We start from the raw sequence: 26,703 nt of genomic DNA on the forward strand, positions 1-26,703 counted from the left end.
GAGGGTGGGTGTCAGTCCCAACCACCCAAAAAGTCATCCGCTTCTTTTCCATGTGTTAGAGATCAGTCCCCTGTCTGTCAGGACGAAAGGTCTGCCCTTCACATTTCAACTTACAGTTGGAACACTGCAAGCATGGGGAAAGGGGTAAGTTCTCTTCACTTATTTGTCCTTTATACCAGGGTCGGGGTCAATTACATTTCAATTCAGAAAGTAAACTGAAATGGAAAAAAATCTCACACACAGAAGCATTGAGGAAAATTGGAATTGGAGTTTCAGTTTACTTCCTGAATTGACCCCAACTCTGCTTTTTACACACATACACAGTCCGTCGTATGAATGTATGTATGGTTGAGTTGGGGTCAATTTATTGTCTAACACCAACACTCATGTCTCGTGTTGTAAAATGCCTGTAACTTTCCAAAAAATTCTGGTTGGAGGATTTTGGATTTCCTGCTTATTCTTGTATGATTACAGGAATCTTTCATCCAGGAAATCTAGAAAACCTGGGCATTTTGGGAAAGTTAACAGAATTTTACAACCCTAGACATGTCACATACAGCCACAGACATCATGGAAAATCTGAGCCGGTTTTCTAATCGTGTCTGCAGTGACGCCGGGCGCCGGCTCGTTGCATTTTGTGACCACATTGGATTGTAGGATTAGGGCCTAGATAACTAATACCATCAATATATTATCAAGATCTCTACTCACACATATTACAGAATTTCAGTTGTATAACCTGTTTCAATTCCAGCTGACTTTGTTTTCTAGCAGGTGTTGGAGATGATCTGTTATAACATACAGTAGAGGAAACCGGGGAAATTGCTAAGTCAGGCACATTTCCTGCACTCCACCAACACTCTACTCTCAAACTCTTTTTGATTGCTTTTTCAATGTGTCGCTCTCTCACACACTCATTCTTTTGCTCTCTCGCTGTCGCTTTCACTCGTTCACACGTTCTGCTGGGAAAGAAAGAGTGACAGCAGCAGATGATTTCCATGAAGCTGCATTCTTCATCAGCGACTGTTCCGATCTGAACAACACACTCACTAATGTCAACTCAGACTTTCCATCGCCATATTTTCACAAAGTAACCAACACACAAATTAACCAACACGCAAAGCAATGCTATCCTACTATACAGTAGTGAAATGTTTTAAAAAAAATGATTTATGAACACGAATATATAATATAAACATGGATATACTTCCATAGGGATCCTATAACTCATTATATATATGATTTCTACAGCATGCTATATGCAATGCCTATGTATACTTCTCCCTCTGTGTTTGGGAGGTTTGAGTTAAGGGCTTATGTTTGATGTGATAATCTCCTCACTCCTCAGAGTGGTGCCGAAAATGGAGGAGGAAAGAAGAAGAAGAAGGAGAGGGACTTGGATGAGCTCAAGAAGGAGGTGTCCATGGTAAGAGCAACTAGCTGTCTGGGGCTGTGTCCCAAATAACACCCTATTATCTATGTAGTGTACAACTTTTGACCAGGTCCCACAGGGCTCTGGTCAATAATAGTGCACCAAATTAGCCTGGGTACCAAGAGTGCCATTTGGGACGCAGAACAGGCTGTCACGTGTAAAGAACTCAGCGCAGTGCATTTCATATTGAATAATGACCTTCTGGCTGTGGTTTATTTGAGTAAATCAGATTATTCTGTTCTTTCACAGGATGATCACAAGATATCATTAGACGATCTGGAAAGGCGCTACACAGTCGACTTGGCTCGGGTAACACACACGCACACACACACACACACACACACACACGCACACGCACACACACACACACACACACACACACACACACACACACACACACACACACACACACACACACACACACACACACACACACACACACACACACACACACACACACACAGCTGCCCTCCCTTCTGCTCTGCCGAGTCATTTTAATCTCCTAGCCCTGATCTAATCTCTACATAACTACTGCTTCTTGTCAGTGCTGCACACACACAAACTGTTACTTTAGTCCATGTTTGTCCATGTGGTTCAAGTTGAGTCCACAGGGTTCTCATCCCTGTCCCACATGGGAACCCCACATGGTATCTCCATTACTGGTGTTCAGTGGTATTACAGTGAATATCAGTGAAGTAATATAGGTCCCATATGGAGCGATGTCTATCTGTCTCATCTTTAATCCTACTGACTTTAATCCTACTGACTTTACACAGAACTAAATTGTTGTTTAGTTGCCATATTAGAAATGGCCACCAGGGGGTGATGGACAAAATCTGCAATGGTACTATACTGGCACTATGATACTTCTCTATGATACATTTGACATTTTAGTCATTTTGCAGACGCTCTTACAGGAGCAATTAGGGTTAAGTGCCTTGCTCAAGGGCACATTGACACATTTTTCACCTAGTCGGCTCGGGGATTCGCTCTTAACCGCTAGGCTATCTTCCACCCTTCTTCAGACATGCCCTAGATGTGTGTGAAATGTGGTGCCTCTATCACAAAAGGCAGAATCCCATGCTTTAGCTGCCCCACCACACACAACAACCAAAAGGGCCGTAGAAATGGAAAACATGATTTTGTTGTTGTGAGTGTGACTGTCTGACTTGCCTAGTTAAATAACTAATAAACAGAGTCCCCGTAGTGATGGTCTGTCTGCTGACGGACAGTGATTGTTTAAGTGACTGTGGTACATGTTGTGTAAAGTGTTGTATGTCTTGCAATGTAATATTTGTATGCCAGGAATGCCTGTAATATTGCCAAGCAAATTTCCCTATGGGACATTAAAGTATTCATTCATTGTCTTCCAGGGTTTGACCAATGCCAAGGCTCTGGAGGTGCTGGCCAGGGATGGGCCCAACGTGCTTACCCCCCCTCCAACCACGCCAGAGTGGGTGAAGTTCTGCCGTCAGCTGTTCGGGGGCTTCTCCTTGCTCCTCTGGATCGGTGCCATCCTCTGCTTTCTGGCCTACAGTATCCAAGTGGCCACTGAAGATGAGCCAGCCAATGACAACGTGAGAACCGCCTCAAGGCTAGCCTGTATAACATCTGTCATGTTCACTACACATTAACCAACCTGGTCCCAGATCTGTTTGTGCTGATTTCTTTTTATTTGATCAGGATCTCTTTTAGCCCACCAAGGGCTAGTCTTCCAAGAGTCTTTAGGAAATGTTTAAAAAAACAGAAAGAAATGTAGAAAAATAACAAAAACAAATTAAAAACACAAACACAGATACACATTCCCATACTTTTGCATATTAACGAGTTACACCTGCCAAGCCCCCAACCCTCACCCACCCACATACCTCATGTGCACATAGTCATTTTAATTTAAATACAAGATCACATATTATAATAACCTCTTAGACCCATTCTAGTTGTTGATTAATGTGCTTTGTGAATTATTCTTCTAAAAAAAACGATTTGACAAGATTTCTGAACTTTCTGGCAAAAGTTTCTGAAACTAAAAGCTATTTTAACCAGCTCTGAATTGGGTTTTGGTGGTCTATACGTGGCCTTGGTTCTGCTCCGTGTGTTACGAGAGTGTTTGTCTATGACTATATCCAGTTTATCATATATAGTGGTTGGTCTTTCAGACTGGTGAATTTTATGAAAAAGGGTTAGTTAGTATATTATTTTCTATCATTTCCTTGACAGTCAGCCATTCGAGTGCAGTATGCAATTCTACGGAGGGCCTCTCCTAACCATATTGCAGAACCATTCTGGTTGTCTTATTTTGCGCTATTTGCAGGCTCTTTAGGTCACCGACACTTGCATTACCCCGGATGACAGAGCAGTAGTTCATTTGACTATGGATGAGATCTTGTGAGAGTTATTTTAGAATTTGCTCTGGCATATATTTCGCAATCCTTCTGAGCATACAGGAGGTGCCAATGATTTTGTTGCAGAGGTGATGACCAAGAGAGACTGTCTAGCGGTACACCTAACAGCCTAGTCTCTGAAACCTATTCGATGGGTGTCCCGCCAAATGTCAGCTGTGAGGAGGGTCGTTTGTTACTTCTCTCCTTTGTACATATTAACATTGCCTTGGTTTCTTTGTTTTCAGCACTTATTTATTGTGGGTTATCCCATTTGACATTTTGGTCATGTCAGCTTTAAGAGCCTCTTTAAGCTGCCCTACAGAATTGCCTGATCCAAAAACAGTTGTGTCGTCAGCAAACATGGTTGCATAGAGTTGCCCAGTTATTAGCTAACACTGTCTATCATCATCATCATCATTGCCAACCTGGTTGCAAACACACTACATACAGTACATACAGTACACAAATAAAACAACCATCATCATCATCACTTTCACTCACAATTATGTTGATATACTGTATGCCATGTACTGTAGTGCAACACCAATAACCTTAATCTGGTCATCTTGTTATCTCGTTCTCTCTCTCTCTCTCTCTCTCTCTCTCTCTCTCTCTCTCTCTCTCTCTCTCTCTCTCTATACAGCCCTCTTCCTCTCTCTTTCTCTACCCCATCACTCTCTCTCTCTATTTCTCTACCTCCCTCTCTCTCCCCCCCTCTCTCTCTTACCTCCCTCTCTCTATCTCACTCCCTCTCTCCTCCCTCCCTCTCCCATAACAGTTGTACCTGGGAGTGGTTCTGTCAGCTGTGGTCATCATCACTGGCTGTTTCTCTTACTACCAAGAGGCCAAGAGCTCCCGCATTATGGACTCATTCAAGAACATGGTTCCTCAGGTGAGCTGAGCTGAGACAGCACAGTATATTGCTTTGTCGGCGTCCCAAATGGCACCCTATGAGATGGCCCTATTCCCTTTATAGTACACAGTTGACCAGGGTCCTATTCCCTTTAAAGTGCACTACTTATTTAGTTTGTATTTTGTATTGTACTTTTTACCCCTTTTTCTCTCCAATTTCATTATATCCAATTGGTAGTCACAGTCTTATCGCATCGCTGCAACTCCCGTAAGGACTTGGGAGAGGCGAAGGTCGAGAGCCATGCGTCCTCCAAAAGACGACCCCTCCAAGCCACACTGCTTCTTGACACACTGCCCGCTTAGCCTGGAAGCCAGACGCACCAATGTATTGGAAGAAACACTGTACAGCTGGCGACCGAAGTCAGTGTGCATGTGCCAGGCCTCCACAAGGAGTCACTAGAGCGCGATGGGACAAGGTCATCCCAGCCGGCCAAACCCTCCCCTAACCCGGATGATGCTGGGCCAATTGTGCGCCGCCTCATGGGTCTCCCAGTCGTGGCCGGGCTGCAACACAGCCCAGGATCGAACCCAGATCTGTAGTAACGTCTCTAGCACTGCGATGCAGTCCCTTAGACCGCTGCGCCACTCGAAAGGAAACTGCACTACTTTTGACCAAGCCCAGGGCCCTGGTAAAAGTAATGCACTATATAGGGAATAGGGTGCCATTTGGTCATCTTAACAGTGTGTGAAGGCTATAATAGGCTTAAATCCCCTTGGAAATTCTTCCAATTCAAGTAATTTAATTTCTTTTGAGTGCCTAGAGTGGGCTTACACTGACTTGAGAAGCATAATAAGCTTATCCAACATAACACAACTAATAATTTGAGCCAAATTTGGATTTGCCAATGAACGTTTATCGAAAAAAGTTTCATTCTCCCCTTTCAACCGCCCCTTTGTCTCTCTCTTTCATCTCTCCTCTCTCTTATCCACCCCTGGCAGCAAGCCCTGGTGATCAGGGAGGGAGAGAAAATGACAATCAATGCACAGCTATTGGTGAGGGGAGACCTGGTGGAGATCAAAGGAGGAGACCGGATCCCTGCCGACCTCCGAGTCGTCTCCGCTGCTGGCTGCAAGGTGAGGAGAGGTCAGGGAGTCCAAGGGTCACTTTCTTACTATCTGTCCAGGTGGATTACTTAGTTGCTGTCTCTCTCTTTCTCTCTCTCTCTCTCTCTTTATCTCTCTCTCTCTCTCTGTCTGTCTATGTCTGTCTGTCTGTATTTATTTCTGTCCAACTGGATATCTTTCCTCTGTCTGTGTGTGAAGGTGGATAACTCTTCTCTGACTGGGGAGTCAGAGCCTCAGACACGCACAACAGAGTTCACCCATGAAAACCCCCTGGAGACCCGGAACATCGCCTTCTTCTCCACCAACTGTGTGGAGGGTCAGTAGGACAAATCCTTTCCTATCTTTTTATTCATTTATTTTGATTTTACAAGGGAGACCTGACCTATTTCTCCTCCCTCTATCTACCCCATTCCATCCACTCATCCATCTTCAATGAATGAATTGCTTGTCCTTCCTTCCCCCCCTCCCTCAGGCACAGCCCATGGTGTAGTAGTAGGTACCGGTGACCATACAGTGATGGGCCGTATTGCCACCCTGGCCTCGGGGCTGGAGACAGGCCAGACTCCCATCAACATGGAGATCGAGCACTTCATCCACCTGATCACAGGCGTGGCTGTGTTCCTGGGGGTGTCCTTCTTCATCCTGGCCATCATCCTGGGATACACCTGGCTGGAGGCTGTCATCTTCCTCATCGGCATCATCGTGGCCAATGTACCAGAGGGTCTGCTGGCCACCGTCACTGTGAGTATGCCTTGAATGTCCCAGTCAGATTGGCCCATAGCCTAGGGGCAGTAGCCGATCTTGCGTGAGGCAGGTTGATGTGCCTGATGTAGGGTAGCCTAGTGGTTAGAGTGTTGGACTAGTAACCGGAAGGTTGCAAGTTCAAACCCCCGAGCTGACAAGGTACAAATCTGTCGTTCTGCCCCTGAACAGGCAGTTAACCCATTGTTCCTAGGCCGTCATTGTAAATAAGAATTTGTTCTTAACTGACTAGGTAAATAAAGGTAAAAAAAAATAAAAAATAGTACACCCCCTGGACATGACGCTAGTCTGTCGCAGGGACCATCACTGTGAGTCCGACTACTATTGTAGTTGGTGAGTGAAATAGCAGTGGGCCAGATTCAATCCCGTACTGGCAGTGGTACATTTATGTGTGCTAGAGGCAGCGGCTTAGACCGCTAGACACCCCAAGGCCACGGACTGGTATTGTGTATATGGGCTAAATTATAATTCTAAGTCTCCATGCAAATCTCTTGCTAAATCTCATGATTTAAACCAAAGTCTATGAGAGTGTGCTCTGTAGTAGGATTTTCCATCCATCTTCCACTCATCTTTGACCATTACTCTGTCGTTACTCAAGTTTCAGGTTTTATTGTCACGTGTGAAAAACTCTTTCCCAACAATGCAATAATCAATGCCGGTAGTACTATAAAATAAGGTAAAGTAGAACAAAAATGAACGAGAAATAGAAATAAGAAGAACATGAGAAGGTATTTGAGCTTTATACAGGGACAGTTCCAGGGTCAATATGCAGGGATACTGGAGTGGTAGGGGTAGATATGTATAGGGGTAAGAGGACTCGGTAATGTCCATTTCCTCTCCTCTACCCCCACTCTCCCTCCCTCCCTCCCTCTGTCTCTCAGGTTTGTCTCACCCTCACTGCCAAGCGCATGGCCAAGAAGAACTGCCTGGTCAAGAATCTGGAAGCTGTGGAGACCCTGGGTTCTACCTCCACCATCTGTTCCGACAAGACAGGGACCCTGACCCAGAACCGCATGACCGTGGCCCACATGTGGTTTGACAACATGATCCATGAGGCCGACACTACGGAGGACCAGTCTGGTGAGACCACCCACAGACATCGTCTGTCCCTTCTACATTCAACCAGACCCCTTGAATTAGTTTGCTTCTCTGCTGTGTTAAATGAGCTTTGATGTAAGCATTTAGAATAGAGATACTATACTGTGTGCTATACAATATACTGAAAAAAGATACAAATTCAGCTCAGTCACTCAGTCTATGGTTACAAAATTCTGGTATTTTCCCAATATTCCCAGGTTTTCCAGAAATCACAGGTTTTCCAGAAATCCCGATTGGAATATTCCCGGAATCAGGATGGAATATACAGGAAATCTGGGAATCTTCCAACTGGAATTTCTGTAAAATCTGTGAATTCTGGAAAAAAATGAATCATCCCTCTGCAAGTCTGAAGCATCTCCTGTGTTCCTTCAGGTGCCACCTTTGACAAGAGCTCAGCTACATGGCACTCTCTGTCTCACGTGGCTGGACTCTGCAACCGCGCTGAGTTCAAAGCTGGGCAGGATAACTTCCCCATCCTCAAGGTAGGGGATGGCCACTATACACCCACACCGGTGGGGGCTGATGAGGGGAGGAGGGCTTCTAGTAATGACTGGAATGGAATGGTTGAAACAGTCCGTTGTCCGATTTAAAGTGCCCCAATGACCCACACCAATGCGGCTAATGTCCACAAACCTGGCCACGTTGAATCTAACAACACAAAACCCTTTCCTCCAAACTGTTGCAGTAGCAATACTACAGTTTACTATCTAATACTGCAGTACTTACTATATAGTTCTATAGTATACTGCAGAATAGTATACCACATACTGTAGTATCCCTCGATTATGTGTAGTACTTAATATAGAATGTTGTAGTATACTGTAGAATACAATAGTAAATACTAAAGTAATGTCCACAAAAACACTTGTCTGTAAAAACACTACACTTTTTAAACTATAGTAAATACTACAGTATTTAATTTGCATAAACCATGTCCATTGCCCTCCCCCATATCACAATTTGTGCCACCCATAAGTGAGAAATCTACATGCCAAATATAACCATATATTGTGCTCCCTACATGTTAGGGTCTGAACCCCAGCCCGACCACCTTACAGGCTATGGAAAATGTGCCCTTTTAGTATTTCTACAGTAGGTGTTCTGAAGGAGAAGCCGCAACTTCTATGTCAAAGATAATAAAACAAAAACACTATAGTAAATGCTAAAGTAATTCCCACAAAAACACTACAGTAAATAATACAATATACTACAATCTGCAAAAACACTACTTTAATTTTTATAGGATATACTACAGTTCTTTTACTACAGTATTTATACTATAGTTAACTGTAAATACTACAGTATACTACAGTAAATACTACATTAAAGCCCGCAAAAACACTACAGTGAACACTATAGTATTTATACCATTGTATGCTAAAATATTTTTTCATGTGAGTAGTCACATACTAAACCAATTTTCAGTCAGCAACCCATTCTGACAATGTGAATAGACCGTCTCCTGCTGACTGCTTGATGTTGTGTTGTTTTGTAGAGGGACACTGCTGGCGACGCGTCAGAGTCTGCGCTGTTGAAATGTATCGAGCTCTCCTGTGGGTGTGTCCGCTCTATGAGAAACAGATACCCCAAGGTGGGAGAGATTCCCTTCAACTCGACCAACAAGTACCAGGTATACAATTACCCCTTCAATGTGGACATTCACAACACAAAACATACAGCATAGACCCAACTGCATAAACCAAAAAAACAGACCTACAGCCCAATCCATAATTATTTTGAGCCACCAGAACCACTAAAAACGGCACTGACACAAGAGTAAAACATATATATACTATATATACTTTTGTCTTCTACCCACCTTCTGAAAGCTTTCCATTCATGAACATGAAGACAATGAAAATGGCCACCTACTCGTTATGAAGGGAGCACCTGAGAGAATATTGGACAGGTATTTATTGACATCAAAACGGTGTCTCCCTCAATAGGTAAATACGATGGAGTCACATAAGCCATTATGCCAAAGATACATAGACGTGCCCTCTAAATACATCTCTCACTGATTGACCGCAAAAGGCGAATAAATCCTACGTGTTTGTGCATCTCTTAGGTGTAGCACCATCATGATCCACGGTCAGGAGGTTCCAATGGATGCCAACTGGAACGAAGCTTTCCAGAGTGCCTACATGGAGCTGGGAGGGCTGGGAGAGAGAGTTCTAGGTACTTACAGTACCGTATAAAGAGTGCCATTTGAGACTCAACTATCTCCAGACCACACTGGCAGTTGTCTGTGCCCTTCCTTTATGTGTCCCCTCTCAATCTGCATCTCCCAATCTGTTCCCTACATCTTTCCTGTCATAGACACTCAAAAAAATACAAAAGCAGATTTTTTCATTTTTTATTTCACCTTTATTTAACCAGGTAGGCCAGTTGAGAACAAGTTCTCATTTACAACTGCGACCTGGCCAAGATAAAGCCTAGCAGTGTGAACAGACAACAACACAGAGTTACACATGAGCTAACAATAAACAAGTCAATAGCAAAGAAGAAAAAATATAGAATAAAAAATAGTCTATGAGGCATGAGGAGGTAGGTGAATAATTACAATTTAGCAGATTAACACTGGAGTGATAAATGATCAGGTGGGCTATTTACCGATGGACTATGTCCGGCTGCAGTGATCGGTTAGCTGCTCAGATAGCAGATGTTTAAAGTTGGTGAGGGAGATAAAAGTCTCCAACTTCAACGATTTTTGCAATTCGTTCCAGTCACAGGCAGCAGAGAACTGGATGGAAAGGCGGCCAAATGAGGTGTTGGCTTTAGGGATGATCAGTGAGATACACCTGCTGGAGCACGTGCTATGGGTGGGTGTTGCCATCGTGACCAGTGAACTGAGATAAGGCGGAGCTTTACCTAGCATGGACTTGTAGATGACCTGGAGCCAGTGGGTCTGGCGACGAATATGTAGCGAGGGCCAGCCGACTAGAGCATACAGGTCGCAGTGGTGGGTGGTATAAGGTGCTTTAGTAACAAAACGGATGGCACTGTGATAAACTGCATCCAGTTTGCTGAGTGGAGTATTGGAAGCTATTTTGTAGATGACATCGCCGAAGTCGAGGATCGGTAGGATAGTCAGTTTTACTAGGGTAAGTTTGGCGGCGTGAGTGAAGGAGGCTTTGTTGCGAAATAGAATGCCGACTCTAGATTTGATTTTAGATTGGAGATGTTTGATATGAGTTTGGAAGGAGAGTTTACAGTCTAGCCAGACACCTAGGTACTTATAGATGTCCACATATTCTAGGTCGGAACCATCCAGGGTGGTGATGCTAGTCAGGCGTGCGGGTGCAGGCAGCGAACGGTTGAAAAGCATGCATTTGGTTTTACTAGCCTTTAAGAGCAGTTGGAGGCCACGGAAGGAGTGTTGTGTGGCATTGAAGCTCGTTTGGAGGTTAGATAGCACAGTGTCCAAGGAAGGGCCAGAAGTATACTGAATGGTGTCTTCTGCGTAGAGGTGGATCAGGGAATCGCCCGCAGCAAGAGCAACATCATTGATATATACAGAGAAAAGAGTCGGCCCGAGAATTGAACCCTGTGGCACCCCCTTAGAGACTGCCAGAGGACCGGACAACATGCCCTCCGATTTGACACACTGAACTCTGTCTGCAAAGTAGTTGGTGAACCAGGCAAGGCAGTCATTAGAAAAACCGAGGCTACTGAGTCTGCCGATAAGAATATGGTGATTGACAGAGTCGAAAGCCTTGGCCAGGTCGATGAAGATGGCTGCACAGTACTGTCTTTTATCGATGGCGGTTATGATATCGTTTAGTACCTTGAGCGTGGCTGAGGTGCACCCGTGACCGGCTCGGAAACCAGATTGCACAGCGGAGAAGGTACGGTGGGATTCGAGATGGTCAGTGATCTGTTTGTTGACTTGGCTTTCGAAGACCTTAGATAGGCAGGGCAGGATGGATATAGGTCTGTAACAGTTTGTGTCCAGGGTGTCTCCCCCTTTGAAGAGGGGGATGACCGCGGCAGCTTTCCAATCCTTGGGGATCTCAGACGATATGAAAAAGAGAGGTTGAACAGGCTGGTAATAGGGGTTGCGACAATGGCGGTGGATAGTTTCAGAAATAGAGGGTCCAGATTGTCAAGCCCAGCTGATTTGTACGGTTCCAGGTTTTGCAGCTCTTTCAGAAGATCTGCTATCTGGATTTGGGTAAAGGAGAAGCTGGGGAGGCTTGGGCGAGTAGCTGCAGGGGGGGGGGGGGGGGGGGGGGGGCTGTTTGCCGAGGTTGGAGTAGCCAGGAGGAAGGCATGGCCAGCCGTTGAGAAATGCTTGTTGAAGTTTTCGATTATCATGGATTTATCGGAGGTGACCGTGTTACCTAGCCTCAATGCAGTGGGCAGCTGGGAGGAGGTGCTCTTGTTCTCCATGGACTTTACCGTGTCCCAGAACTTTTTGGAGTTAGAGCTACAGGATGCAAATTTCTGCTTGAAAAAGCTGGCCTTTGCTTTCCTGACTGACTGCGTGTATTGGTTCCTGACTTCCCTGAACAGTTGCATATCGCGGGGACTATTCGATGCTATTGCTGGTCGAGGGCAGTCAGGTCTGGAGTAAACCAAGGGCTATATCTGTTCTTTGTTCTGCATTTTTTGAACGGAACATGCTTATCTAAGATGGTGAGGAAGTTACTTTTAAAGAATGACCAGGCATCCTCAACTGATACCCGGGCCAGGTCGATTAGAAAGGCCTGCTCGCAGAAGTGTTTTAGGGAGCGTTTGACAGTGATTAGGGGTGGTCGTTTGACTGTGGACCCGTAGTGGATACAGGCAATGAGGCAGTGATTGCTGAGATCCTGATTGAAGACAGCGGAGGAGTATTTGGAGGGCCAGTTGGTCAGGATAACATCTATGAGGGTGCCCTTGTATACAGATTTAGGGTTGGACCTGGTGGGTTCCTTGATGATTTGTGTGAGATTGAGGGCATCTAGCTTAGATTGTAGGACTGCCGGGGTGTTAAGCATATCCCAGTTTAGGTCACCTAACAGAACAAACTCTGAAGCTAGATGGGGGGCGATCAATTCACAAATGGTGTCCAGGGCACAGCTGGGAGCTGAGGGGGGTCGGTAGCAGGCAGCAACAGCGAGGACATCAGGGTTGGCAGAGTGTGCTAAAGCAGTGAGTAAAACAAACTTAGGGAGGAGGCTTCTGATGTTGACATGCATGAAACCAAGGCTTTTTCGATCACAGAAGTCAACAAATTAGGGTGCCTGGGGACATGCAGGGCCTGGGTTTACCTCCACATCACCCGCGGAACAGAGGAGGAGTAGATTGAGGGTGCGGCTAAAGGCTATCAAAACTAGTCGCCTAGAGCGATGGGGACAAAGAATAAAAGGAGCAGATTTCTGGGCGTGGTAGAGTATATTCAGGGCATAATGCGCAGACAGGGGTATGATGGGGTGCGGGTACAGCGGAGGTAAGCCCAGGTACTGGGTGATGATAAGAGAGGTTGTATCTCTGGACATGCTGGTTGTAATGGGTGAGGTCACCGCATGTGTGGGAGGTGGGACAAAGGAGGTATCAGGGGTATGAAGAGTGGAACTAGGGGCTCCATTGTAAACTAAAACAATGATAACTAACCTGAACAACAGTATACAAGGCATATTGACATTTGAGAGAAACATAGCAAGGCATAAAGTAATCGCAGGTGTTGATTGGGAGAGCTAGCTAAAACAACAGGTGAGACAACAACAGCTAATCAGCTAACACAACAACAGCAGGTAAAATGGCGATGACTGGGCAGAGCGGGTCAGATTAACTACACACAGAGCCTGAGTTCGCGGCTGGGGCCGACAGATAAACAATAAATAAACAGAATGGAGTACCGTGATTAATGGACAGTCCAGCAGGCATCAGCTATGTAGCCAAGTGATCATAGTGTCCAGAGGGCAGCAGTAGATGGAACAGGGAAGCCGCCACTACGCTAGCGACACGGCGTTTAAAGTTAGTAGCAAGGGGTTAGTAGGAGCGTCTGCTTCGACGGAGGCCGGTTGAAGGCACAACGGATGGAGTATTCGTATGCAGACCAATCGTGGTGGTGCGGCGGGGCGCCGTGTCGACAGAGAATCCAAGCCAGATGGCGAAAGAGGTATTGTAGAATTTAGTTTGCTAGCCGGGAGATGCGCCTGGCTCACGGCTAACTGGTGCTAGCTTCGTGGCAGTGGCGTTAGCCACTATAGCCAATCGGTAGCAGCGGTGATCCGGTGCTCTAGCTGTGTATGAGTGGGGTTCGGGTGAACAGCTGAGTAGGCCGGGAGGTGGGCCTCAGGGATAGCTTCGGTACTGGGTGCCACGGTGAGTGCAGGCTGTGAGCTAGCTAGCTGCAAGCTGTCTGTGAAGATCAGAAGTAGTGGTCCAGGGATTACGGCAGGAATCCGCCGTTGTTGTGGAGAGACAGTCCAATATTTGAACCTTGATATTTAAAAAAAAGTCCCTGTCTGTTGTCTCTCTCTCCCTCAGGGTTCTGTCACTTGCCACTGTCTCCGGCCCAGTTCCCTCGGGGGTTTACCTTCGACTGTGAAGATGTCAACTTCCCTACGGAAGGACTGTGTTTCGTGGGCCTCATGTCCATGATTGACCCTCCCCGCGCTGCCGTGCCCGACGCTGTGGGGAAGTGCCGCTCTGCTGGAATTAAGGTGAGTGGCATCATCAACCAAGAAAGGTCGCAAAATTCCAGTAACTTTCCCAAAATTCCCAGGTTTTCCAGAAATCCCGGTACATTCCCGGAATAAGCAGGAAATCTGGGAATCCTTTTACTGGGATTTCTGGAAAACCTGGGAATTTTGGGGAAGTTACTGGAATTTTGCAACCCTACAACCAATTAACCAATCAGCCAACACATCCAAACTTGTCTCATTGGGCCCAATCAGAATGATAGGTTGACACATACATGGACATGATAAATGAGAAAAACGAAAGCAAAAAAAATGGCAAATTGTATAAGTTAGCATAAATGAGGAAAACAGAGCAAAAAACAACAACAGATTGTTGTATGTGGTGACAGGTAACGATGACATATGGTGTGCTTATAGTTGTGATGATGTGCTATTAGGTTATCATGGTGACAGGCGACCATCCAATCACTGCTAAAGCCATCGCTAAAGGTGTGGGCATCATCTCCGAGGGCAACGAGACTGTGGAGGACATCGCTGAAAGGCTGAATATTCCACTGAGCCAAGTCAACCCCAGGTGTGTGTGTGCGCATGCGTGTGCGTGCCTGTGTGTCTGCATCTGTGTGTGAGCGCTCACGTATGACTTTGTCGGCTTGTACCTGTGTCTCGCTCCCAGGGATGCCAAGGCCTGTGTGGTGCACGGGGGGGACCTGAAGGACATGAGCGCAGAATACTTGGATGACCTGCTCAGGAACCACACTGAGATAGTGTTCGCCCGCACCTCACCTCAGCAGAAACTCATCATCGTAGAGGGCTGCCAGAGAACGGTGAAAGGACGCCTGTGTGCGTGTGTGCATGTGTGCTTGCGTGAATGCGAGCGTGTGTATTTGTGTGTGTGTATTTATGTGTGTGTGTTTTAGTCACTCTATAATTAAAGCATGGTTTGGAGTTAGAAATACTGAATCTATTCTTCTGTTCAGAGTTTGATATTGGGGGGCTATTATTCTATAGAAAAGTTTTTGATGGGAAAATGGCTCCAAAATTGACAGAGGCGAAAAAACATGAAAACGCTGCATTTATCTCCAATTCACAGCTGTTATTCAACTAAAATGTTTCTTATTTCATGATCCTTTGTTCTCTTGTTCTAGGGGGCAATTGTTGCGGTTACTGGGGACGGAGTGAACGACTCACCTGCCCTGAAGAAGGCTGATATCGGGGTTGCCATGGGGATCGCTGGGTCTGACGTCTCCAAGCAGGCTGCTGACATGATCCTCCTGGACGACAACTTCGCCTCTATCGTCACAGGAGTGGAGGAAGGTAAGGAAGGAAGGAAGGAAGGAAGGAAGAAAGAGGAAGAGAGAAAAACAAAGAAAAGTGGAAAAAAATTGAAATACCGTGAGTCAATCAATTTATCTGTTCTTCTTCAATCCCAAACAGGCCGTCTGATCTTTGATAATTTGAAAAAGTCCATTGCCTACACTCTGACCAGTAACATTCCAGAGATCAGCCCCTTCCTCCTCTTCATCATTGCCAGTATTCCCCTGCCCCTGGGCACTGTCACCATCCTCTGTATCGACCTGGGAACTGATATGGTGAGGACCTACCATGCTGACTGGAAAAGGAAAACCCGCACTGAAACAGCCTTAGGGGTGGTTGCCAGGACACAGATGAATCCTTAGTCCTGGACTAAAAAGCAATGTAGAATCTCAATTGAAAGTGCTTTTTAGTCCAGGATCAGTTTTACTGCTGGTTGTGACTGTGAGTGTCAAGGAGTCAACATGGCCAGCCATAGAATTAAGAATTGACATGCTGGACTCAATAGTTCATCATCAAAAGTCTTTGTGTGCAGGGTTTAAAAGGCATCGAAACTATGAAAGTTAAACCCACACTCACTGAAATAGTTGTAGTGTTATTTCGCAGCAGCAGAAGAGATCAAACAAACTGACTGCTGAAGAACATTACAACTATTTCAGCAAATTCTCCGTTCTATGGCTGGCCATGTTGACTCATCATATCTCTACTCCTTGACAGTCACAACCAGCCATGCTCTTAGCTTGATCATACACTACCTTACAATATATTACTCATCACTGCCCTGCCCTGGGTCAGGATGAAAGCTGCTAAATCCTCAAAGCAAACTGGATTTGTATCCACTCTGCTGTGTGGATTCTGGTCTCACAATAGTCCATTTCCCACCTTAACACTCACATTGCCCTGTTGTTGCCTTGCTGGCAGGGTTGGGTAGGTTACTTTCTAAATGTAATCCATTACAGTTACTAGTTACATGTCCAAAATTGTAGTCAGCAATGTAACTTTTGGATTACCCAAACTCAATAACGGAATCTGATTACATCCAGTTACTTTTAGATTACTTTCTCCATAAGAGACATCAGAAGATGACAAAAATGTATGTTACCAATTGAACGACATCTATTGCAGGATAAATCAATGTTAAAGTTTACATAGCTGGCCGTTACTTTATGGGTTGGTTATGTAGGCTTCTCCTAACCCATCGCTCTCTACTACATACAATTACATTTTCTCTTTACATTAAAAACCAAAGTCTAGCAGAATTCCAGTCATTCCAATAAATGACCCCTTGATCCCCTTGATCTTCAAGAATAAGACTTGGAAATATGGAAGTATAGATTAGCCATATTGTTTTACATGAGCATAACCCCAAAACTAAGGACTTATTAGCCAGCCCTACTCTGTTGTTTAGGATTTTTCTGTCATGGAGGACTAATTGGACTCATTGATTCGAGTTGAAAAATAAATGCTGCGCTCATGGAATGGCATGCTTTGACCACTACTAAAAGTGCTATTTACATGTGAAAAAATTAATGCCATATGCTGCATTTGCTATAGGCCTATTGTTTACCTTTTAGTTGGTGACACTTTGACTTAGTGAGATAGTGAGTTTGGGTAATACAATTTTTCAACTCGAATCAATGGGTCCAATCAGTCCTCCATGACAGAAAAATCCTAAACAACAGAGTAGGGCTGGCTAATAAGTTACGCAGCTGTTTAAAGGGCAAATCCACAGATGAAACAATAACAAAACGGCACCCCGGCTCTGTTTTGGTAAAAGGCTGCGGGATGGGCCTGGAGAAATGTAACCCCTCTCAGATTAATAGACATTTACAATGCTCACAAACATCGGAGTAAAACAAGCTTATATTCTGGGTTCCCATGGAGTGTGACAGTTGAACTAAGCTCATGAGGCATTTATAAGTTATATTCTTCAAGAATCAATGGAGATATATATATATATACATAAGTCTAAAAATGGATGTATTAACTACAGATTGCCCCTTTGCCCCTAAAAGTGTGTGAGTTTGAGCATGCTTCCATTAGGCCTATGGATTATTATTATATTGAGCAATAAAAGCCCCACCTTTACTCCATAGGCTGGGATCCGCACTATGCAGCTGTTGCAAGAGCACATTTTTCACTGGCTGTCCACTGGTTTCAAAAACAATGGTTGGTAGGCAGCCTAAACTTCTTGAATTCAACCTTTATTGGGTTCAAATACACATTTAGATTTGTGAACAGCCATCCACAACAACCACAATCCGTGAGGCGCAAATAGCTAAATGAGAGAGCAGCAGTGTGATTCACATCAATGCGCTATGTAGATATCAATAATAAGTGATATCCGTATTGCCGTAGACTACACCACTGCTGTCATCCTTACCTCCAAGAGTTTATTCAAATTGGATCATCTTTGGATGCTGACAGCAGTTGCACCATTGGAAGACATAGCTTGGACTGTAGCCTACAAAAGCCTATTCCTGCGATCCATCAAACACATTTGGTGTGTCATCATAGTGGTCTCTGACTTGTGGTCAGACTCACTCAGGTGGAACAAATTTAAACTTGTGCCTTTTTTCAATGCTGATTTGAATGTCACTGAGAAAACAGAGAAGTGTCAATATTTATTTTTCTCACAAACATCCTTTCTCAATTTAAAAGTAATCTTTGAAGTAATCATCTAGTTTTTCAAAAGTATCTGTAATCTGATTACAATATTTTTGCTGGTAACGGAACGGATTACAGTTACTGTTTTTTGTAATCCCTTACATGTAATCCGTTTCTTCCCAACCCTGTTTACTGGTAAAACCTTCAACCAATAGTCAGGGCTTTTTTATTATGGAACCTACCCAGCAAACATGACGCCATTGGCCTCATGTGAATATTCAGTGGGCAAGGTGGGCATGGGCTAGCCTACACCAAGCCCACACCAGCCCAACACGGGCTAGCCCACACCAAGTCCAGCAAGGGCTAGCCCATACCAAGTCCAACAGCAGCTAGCCCACACCAAGCCCAGCACAGGCTAGCTCATACCAAGCCCAGCATGGACTAACCCATACCAAGTCCAACAGCAGCTAGCCCACACCAAGTCCAGCACAGGCTAGCCCATACCAAGTCCAACAGCAGCTAGCCCACACCAAGTCCAGCACGGGCTAGCCCATGCCAAGCCCAGCACGGGCTAGCCCCCGCCAAGTACAGCACAGGCTAGCCCACACCAAGTCCAGCACAGGATAGCCCACACCAAGTCCAGCACAGAATAGCCCACACCAAGTCCAGCACAGGATATCCCACACCATGTCCAGCACAGGCTAGCCCACACCAAATTCCAGCACAGGATAGCCCACACCAAGTCCAGCACAGGATAGCCCACACCAAGTCCAGCTAGAGGCGGCGCTCATTCAAATATTTGGGGGTGTGGTTTGCACATAGTTATTTTGGTGCAACCGTTACTGAGTGTCACTACAGTTTAAGGGATCTGTTGTGTGATGCCCAAATATTGGTGATCTTGTACAATGCCAATGATGACATCTGTAAAAATACTTAAATATGTGATATATGAGAAACTTAACAGTTTTTCTTGTCTTTCTGATGCAATGTATCACATTTCTTAAATACCTGTAAGCCTTGTAAATTATGCACTTTGTGCATTGAATGGAAAGTGTCACAAATAAATTATAAATAAATAAATTGTGCATCGGCAGCCTACACAGGGCCAATATTTTAGCCCGCATTGGGCTAAAATTGTGTCAATGTGGGCTTGTTTACTAGGTATATCTTTATCACATTGTTCTGTCTGTCAAACATTCTCTCACACTCCTCTCTGTCTCTTTCTCTCCCTCTCTCTTTCTCTCCTCTCCCGTCTGCGTCCAGGTTCCTGCTATCTCATTGGCCTATGAGACGGCTGAGAGTGACATCATGAAGCGTCAGCCCCGGTGCCCAAAGACGGACAAGCTGGTGAACGACAGACTGATCAGCATGGCCTACGGACAGATAGGTCAGAATACCTCCTCCACTTGCAAGCTCATCCATGGGTCTGTGTCCCAAATGGCACTCTATCACAGGCCCTGGTCAAAAATAGTGCACTAGATAGTGAATAGGGTGCCATTTGAGATGTGCAGATTGCCTTTTTACCCTCTGTTATTCATTGCAGTTATTGAAAGTTACACTGGGTGTACAAAACATTAGGAACACCTTCCTAATATTGAGTTGCTTTCCTTTTTGCCCTGAGAACAGCCTCAATTCGTCAGGACATGGACTCTACAAGATGTCGAAAGCGATACACAGGAATACTGACCCATGTTGACTCCAATGCTTCCCACAGTTGTGTCAAGTTGGCTGGATGTCCTTTGGGTGGTGGACCATTCTTGATACACACAGGAAACTGTTGAGTGTGAAAATCCCAGCAGCGTTGCAGTTATTGATACACTCAAACCGGTGCGCCTGGCACATACCCGGTTCAAAGGCACTTAAACCTTTTGTCTTTCCCATTCACAAGGCTTAAAAATCCTTCTTTAACATTTCTAGGGCAGGCGTTCCACTAGCGGAACCCTTGCACAACATTCCGCTGAAAAGGCAGCGCGCGAAATTCAAAAATATTTTTCCAAAATATGTAACTTTCACACATTAACAAGTCCAATACAGCAAATGAAAGATAAACATCTTGTTAATCTACCCATCGTGTCCGATTTCAAAAATGCTTTACAGCGAAAGCACAACATATGATTATGTTAGGTCATGACCAAGTAAAAAAAACACAGCCATTTTTCCAGCCAAAGAGAGGAGTCACAAAAAGCAGAAATGTAGATAAAATGAATCACTAACCTTTGATGATTTTCATCAGATGACACTCATAGGACATCATGTTACACAATACATGTATGTTTTGTTCGATAATGTGCATATTTATATCCAAAAATCTCAGTTTAAACAGACTCAGTTATTCACAGAATTAAAGATTGACTTCTCCTTGATGCAACCCCTGTGTCAGATTTCAAAAAAACTTTACGGAAAAAGCATAATCTGAGAACAGCGCTCAGAACCCAAAACAGCCAGAGGAATATCCGCCGTATTGGAGTCAACAGAAGTTAGAAACAACACCATAAATATTCACTTACCTTTGATGATCTTCATCTGAAGGCACTCCTAGGAATCCCAGTTCGACAATAAATTACTTATTTGTTCCATAAAGTTCCATAAAGTCCATCATTTATGTCCAAATAGCCACTTGTTGTTAGCGTGTTCAGCCCAGTAATCCATCTTCATGAGGCGCAGGCACTTCAACCAGACAAAAACTCAAAAAGTTCCATTACAGTCCTTTAGAAACATGAATCAATCTTTAGGACGTTTTTAACATAAAACATCAATAATGTTCCAACCGGAGAATTCCTTTGTCTGAAGAAAAGCACTGAGAGGTAACTCTGTCGGGAGTGCGCGTCATGAGACCAAGGCACTCTGCCAGACCACTGACTCAAAGAGGTCTCATGAGCCCCTCTTTTATTGTAGAATCCTCATTCAAGTTTCTAAATACAGTTGACATCTAGTGGAAGCCGTAGGAAGTGCAACTTTATCCATATCTCAATGTGTATTCGGTAGGCCAAGCTTTGAAAAACTACAAATCTCAGATGTTCACTACCTGGTTGGATTTTTCTCAGGTTTTTGCCTGCCATATGAGTTCTGTTATATTCACAGACATCACTGAAACAGTTTTAGAAACTTCAGAGTGTTTCTATCCAATACTAATAATAATATGCATATATTAGCCTCTGGAACAGAGTAGGAGGCAGTTCACTCTGGGCACGCTATTCATCCAAAAGTGAAAATGCTGCCCCCTATCCGAAAATAGTTTTAATCTGTCTTCTCCCCTTCATCTACGCTGATTGAGGTGGATTTAACAAGCGACATCAATAAAGGATCATAGCTTTCACTTGATTCACCTGGTCAGTCTATGTCATGTTTTGTACACTCAGTGTATATTGTGCTGATGGACTTGTCTCTCTCTCTCCAGGTATGATCCAGGCCATAGCAGGTTTCTTCACCTACTTTGTGATCCTGGCTGAGAATGGTTTCTGGCCAGGGACCCTCCTTGGCATCCGTCTGAACTGGGATGACCGTGCAAACAACGAGGTGGAAGACAGCTATGGACAGCAGTGGGTGAGAATGAGAGGGTTTAACACACATAACACATACAGATTGGAGCGAATGGTTAAAGGTCCATGCAGTCAGTAGCTATATTTTAAGCAGAGCCACCACAAGTTACTACAACAGTTTATTTTTTAAGTAAACTTGCACACCTTGTTGTACTACCAGGTGCATGGAGAAAATTTGTGGTCATGGTGGAAAAAGAAAAATTCCAGCACACCAGTAATTTGGATGCTACCAACAATTGAATGGATCTAAATTGTTGGAAGCATCAAAATTACCTGTGTGCTGGAGTTGTTCCTTTTCTTGACTACGACAGGTTTAAGACGTGTAAGACGTGTTTCCTTTTGCAGACCTATGAGCAGCGAAAGGTAATTGAGTTCACCTGTCATACCTCGTTCTTTGCGAGCATCGTGGTGGTGCAATGGGCTGATCTGGTTATCTGCAAGACCAGGAGGAACTCTGTCTTCCAGCAGGGCATGAAGTAAGTGGAAAAGGATGCGTCTCAAATGACACCCTAATCCCCCCATATAATGCACTCCTCTTGATCAGGGCCCAAATGAGTCTGGTCAAAAGTAGTGCACTATATAGGGAATAGGGTGCCATTTGGGAGACACCCAATGAAAGAGAGGATGTTTTACTTTTGTATAAGTAGAAGGCCTATGTAAAAAAGTGGTCCCCTTTTCTTGTCGTACTCTTTCCTGTATTCACATGTGCCATCCCCATTTCCTTAACAGGAATCGTATCCTGATCTTTGGCCTGTTTGCTGAGACTGCTCTGGCTGCCTTCCTGTCCTACTGCCCAGGAATGGACATCGCCCTCCGCATGTACCCCTTGAAGTCAGTACTAGACAACATATTCTCCAACCTACCTAAAAATAATGACATCATATCCCCAACACCCCCGTTTACATTCTACCCCAAAACTACTAAGTCACTCATGCACCTTTCTCATATCACACTTTCTCACATGGATTTTACAATGTACCACACACGTCTCCACTCTATAATCGCCAGCCTCAACACCTCCAAAACATGTCCCACAAATGTTCTAGTCACACCCTCATCACATCCTCGTATCACCCCAATGATTCGGAGGGTGAATCTGCATGGATTTTCAACCTGGACTTCTTACAATGTGTTACGAATTGCAATTTGTACAATATGTTACCAATTCCAATTTCTTGTGGCTAATGTTAACTAGGTGGCTAACGTTAGCTAGGTGTTATGGTAAGGGGTTAAGGTTAGTTTTAAGGTTAGGAGATAGGTTAAAGGGTTAAGGTTAGGGTTATGGGAAGGGTTAGCTAACATGCTAAGTAATTGCAAAGTATCTAAAAAGTAGTAAGTAGTTGCAAACTTTCTAAAATGCTAATGTGGTCCTGGATTTGCGTTTACTATGTTACGTCTAGTCTATGAGACCAGGCTGGATTTTTTAATGAACTACACAAACTACCCTTCCCTTGTTTTGCTTACTCTCTCTCTCTTTCTCACTCCTTCAGGGTCTCCTGGTGGTTCTGTGCCCTCCCATACAGTGTACTCATCTTCATCTATGATGAGATCCGCAAGCTCATCATCAGGAGGTGTCCTGGAGGTGGGTGACATAGAGTAACAGAGTGACACATAGGTGATAAAAAAGCAGTGGTGTAAAGTATTTAAGTAAAAATACTTTAAAGTACTACATTTTGGGGGGGTATCTGTACTTTGCTTTACTACATTCCTATTGAAATTAAACTACTTTTTACTCCATACAATTTCCCTGGCACCTAAAGTACTCGTTACATTTTGAATGCTTAGCAGGACAGGAAAATGGTCCAATTCATGCACTTATCAAGAGCACCTCCCTGGTCATCCCTACTGCCGCTGATCTGGCAGACTCACAAAACACACATGCTTCATTTGTAAATGATGTCTGAGTGTGCCCTTGGCTCTCCGTAAATACATAAAAAAAAGAAAATGGTGCCGTCTGGTTTGCTTAATATAAGGAATTTGAAATTATTTATCCTTTATCTTTTGATATTTAAGTACATTTTACCAATTGCTTTTTCTTTTTATACTTAAGTATACTTAAAACCAAACTTAAACTTAAACTTAAACTTAAACTTAAAACCACCTTGAGACTTTTACTCAAGTAGTATTTTACTAGGTGATTTTCACTTTTGCTTGAATCATTTTTTATCAAGGTATCTTTTACTCAAGTATGACAATTGGGTACTTTTTCCACCACTGATAAAAAAATACTTAGGGTGACATAGAATATGTGACACAGAAGATGCTGGTTGTCTGTCACTGAGACAAAAATATTCAAAAAAGTGAATTTATCGTGACAGTTAATCGCTCATGTAAATTAGTCATGTTAATAATCAGATTGATGTGCTGGGGATCAGCGAGTCACTGAGTTAAAAGTCCTTTTCATATTGAATCACAGATGAAGAGATAATGGGACATAATGACGTTGTCTAATATAGTCATAATCGTGTCTGACTGTTCTCTTTCTTTCTGTTTTATAGGTTGGGTGGAACAGGAGACTTATTATTAACATTCAGAAAATTATTATTGTGAGTTTGAATTTCTGTCAGTCTGTGTTACTGAAAGGGGAAAGGGGGGATATCTAATCAGTTGCACAACTGAATGCATTCAACTGAAATGTGTCTTCTGCATTTAACCCAACCCCTCTGAATGAGTGAGTATATTTGTGTATGCAAGGTCTAGCTTAGCAAAGAACATAGCTTTTGTGTGCACAACAAAAATACCTTATAAATTGAATTTTGTCTTTGAAAGTGATTAACAATGGGTGGTCATCTGCCGTTTTTAAAATAAGCCTAAATCACCATGGTTAGTGTGTGTTTGTTTGTCTACCAGGCAATTGGCCTATTATTGCATGGATCAGTTTATCAGTACACAGTGCTGGTTCTCATAGAGAATTCTGCTGCAAATAAACTTGTAATTGTGATTTGACATTTCTGAGTTTTCCAGATGACAATTATTGTACTAGAAGGATTTTCCAAACCCAAATGTCAACCTAACAAGATGTTGCAACATGCCTGTACCATACCAATACACCCTGAATATTTTTTCCTTCACCGATTAAAAACAAAAATCAGTGCTGAAGGCTATTCATCCCTAATGGGACCCTATTCTCTACATAGTACAGTTAATTTGACCAGAGCCATATGGGCCCTGGTCAAAAGTAGTGCAGTATGGAATAGGGCGCCATTTGGGTTATCATAGTCTGGTTGTGTAAAATAAATTGCTCTGAAAAAATCTCGATATGAAATAAAGTGAATCTGCACAAAGCAGTTGTTGTTTGCTCTGGTATTACCCCATCACGCGTGCACTTCTAATGTGACGTTAACAGCACCCAAGGGACTTGAATTTTTGTATTTTCTTTGCTGAACCGGTTACGGCTCAGAACACCTGCCCTGAATGACGGGTCGCCACTGAGCCTACACCGCATATCAAACAAGCAAGACACAAACAGGCAGTCAATTTATTTGTATTTTATTTATTTTATTTCACCTTTATTTAACCAGGTAGGCTAGTTGAGAACAAGTTCTCATTTGCAACTGCGACCTGGCCAGGATAAAGCGTAGCAATTCGACACATACAACACCACAGAGTTACACATGGAATAAACAAAACATACAGTCAATAATACAGTAGAATAAAAGAAAACAAAAAGTCTATATTCAGTGAGTGCAAATGAGGTAAGTTAATAAGGAAATAAATAGGCCATGGTGTCGAAGTAATTACAATATAGCAATTAAACACTGGAATGGTAGATCGGCAGAAGATGAATGTGCAGGTAGAGATACTGGGGTGCAAAGGAGCAAAATAAATAAATAAATACCAGTATGGGGATGAGGTAGGTAGATAGGCTGTTTACAGATAGGCTAAGTACAGGTGCAGTGAACTGTAAACTGCTCTGACAGCTGGTGCTTAAAGCTAGTGAGGGAGATGTGAGTCTCCAGCTTCAGAGATTTTTGCAATGTGTTCTAGTCATGGGCAGCAGAGAACTGGAAGGAAAGACGACCAAAGGAGGAATTGGCTTTGGGGGTGACCAGTGAGATATACCTGCTGGAGCGCGTGCTACGAGTGGGTGCTGCTATGGTGACCAGTGAGCTGAGATAAGGCGGGGCTTTTACCTAGCAGAGACTTGTAGATAACCTGTAGCCAGTGGGTTTGGCGACGAGTATGAAGCGAGGGCCAACCAACGAGAGCGTACAGGTCACAATGGTGGGTAGTGTATGGGGCTTTGGTGACAAAACGGATGGCACTGTGATAGACTGCATCCAGTTTGTTGAGTAGAGTGTTGGAGGCTATTTTATAGATGACATCACCAAAGTCGAGGATCGATAGGATGGTCAGTTTTACGAGGGTATGTTTGGCAGCATGAGCGAAGGATGCTTTGTTGCGATATCGGAAGCCGATTCTAGATTTAACTTTGGATTGGAGATGCTTAATGTGAGTCTGGAAGGAGAGTTTACAGTCTAACCAGACACCCAGGTATTTGTAGTTGTCCACGTATTCTAAGTCAGAACCGTCCAGAGTAGTGATGGACGGGCGAGCAGGTGCGGGCAGCGATCGATTGAAAAGCATGCATTTAGTTTTACTTGCGTTTAAGAGCAGTTGGAGGCCACGGAAGGAGAGTTGTATGGCATTGAAGCTCGTCTGGAGGTTAGTTAACACAGTGTCCAAGGAGGGGACAGAAGTATACAGAATGGTGTCGTCTGCGTAGAGGTGGATCAGAGAATCACCAGCAGCAAGAGCAACATCATTGATGTATACAGAGAAAAGAGAGTCGGCCCGAGAATTGAACCCTGTGGCACACCCATAGAGACTGTCAGAGGTCCAGACAACAGGCCCTCCGATTTGACACACTGAACTCTATCAGAGAAGTAGTTGGTAAACCAGGCGAGGCAATCATTTGAGAAACCAAGGCTGTCGAGTCTGCCAACAAGAATGTTGTTTTG

General features: G+C 44.0%; 1 protein-coding gene across 1 annotated transcript; it reads left to right on the forward strand.

The window, feature by feature from the left end:
* The first annotated feature begins 12 nt into the window (after positions 1 to 12).
* LOC139376366 (sodium/potassium-transporting ATPase subunit alpha-2-like) lies at positions 13 to 25,026 on the forward strand. Its single transcript, XM_071118820.1, has 24 exons — positions 13 to 144; positions 1,349 to 1,426; positions 1,682 to 1,741; positions 2,806 to 3,009; positions 4,595 to 4,708; positions 5,668 to 5,802; positions 5,992 to 6,109; positions 6,266 to 6,534; positions 7,437 to 7,635; positions 8,026 to 8,135; positions 9,149 to 9,283; positions 9,483 to 9,562; positions 9,722 to 9,831; positions 14,131 to 14,306; positions 14,723 to 14,859; positions 14,959 to 15,109; positions 15,431 to 15,599; positions 15,720 to 15,874; positions 19,467 to 19,590; positions 21,601 to 21,746; positions 22,088 to 22,218; positions 22,472 to 22,573; positions 23,233 to 23,324; positions 24,241 to 25,026. The coding sequence occupies exons 1-24, from the start codon at positions 133 to 135 to the stop codon at positions 24,267 to 24,269; spliced, it is 3,036 nt and encodes a 1,011-aa protein (XP_070974921.1). The 5' UTR covers positions 13 to 132; the 3' UTR covers positions 24,270 to 25,026.
* Positions 25,027 to 26,703: the final 1,677 nt, after the last annotated feature.

This window comes from Oncorhynchus clarkii, chromosome 20 (genome assembly GCF_045791955.1).
Source record: "Oncorhynchus clarkii lewisi isolate Uvic-CL-2024 chromosome 20, UVic_Ocla_1.0, whole genome shotgun sequence".
Classification (NCBI taxonomy): domain Eukaryota; kingdom Metazoa; phylum Chordata; class Actinopteri; order Salmoniformes; family Salmonidae; genus Oncorhynchus; species Oncorhynchus clarkii.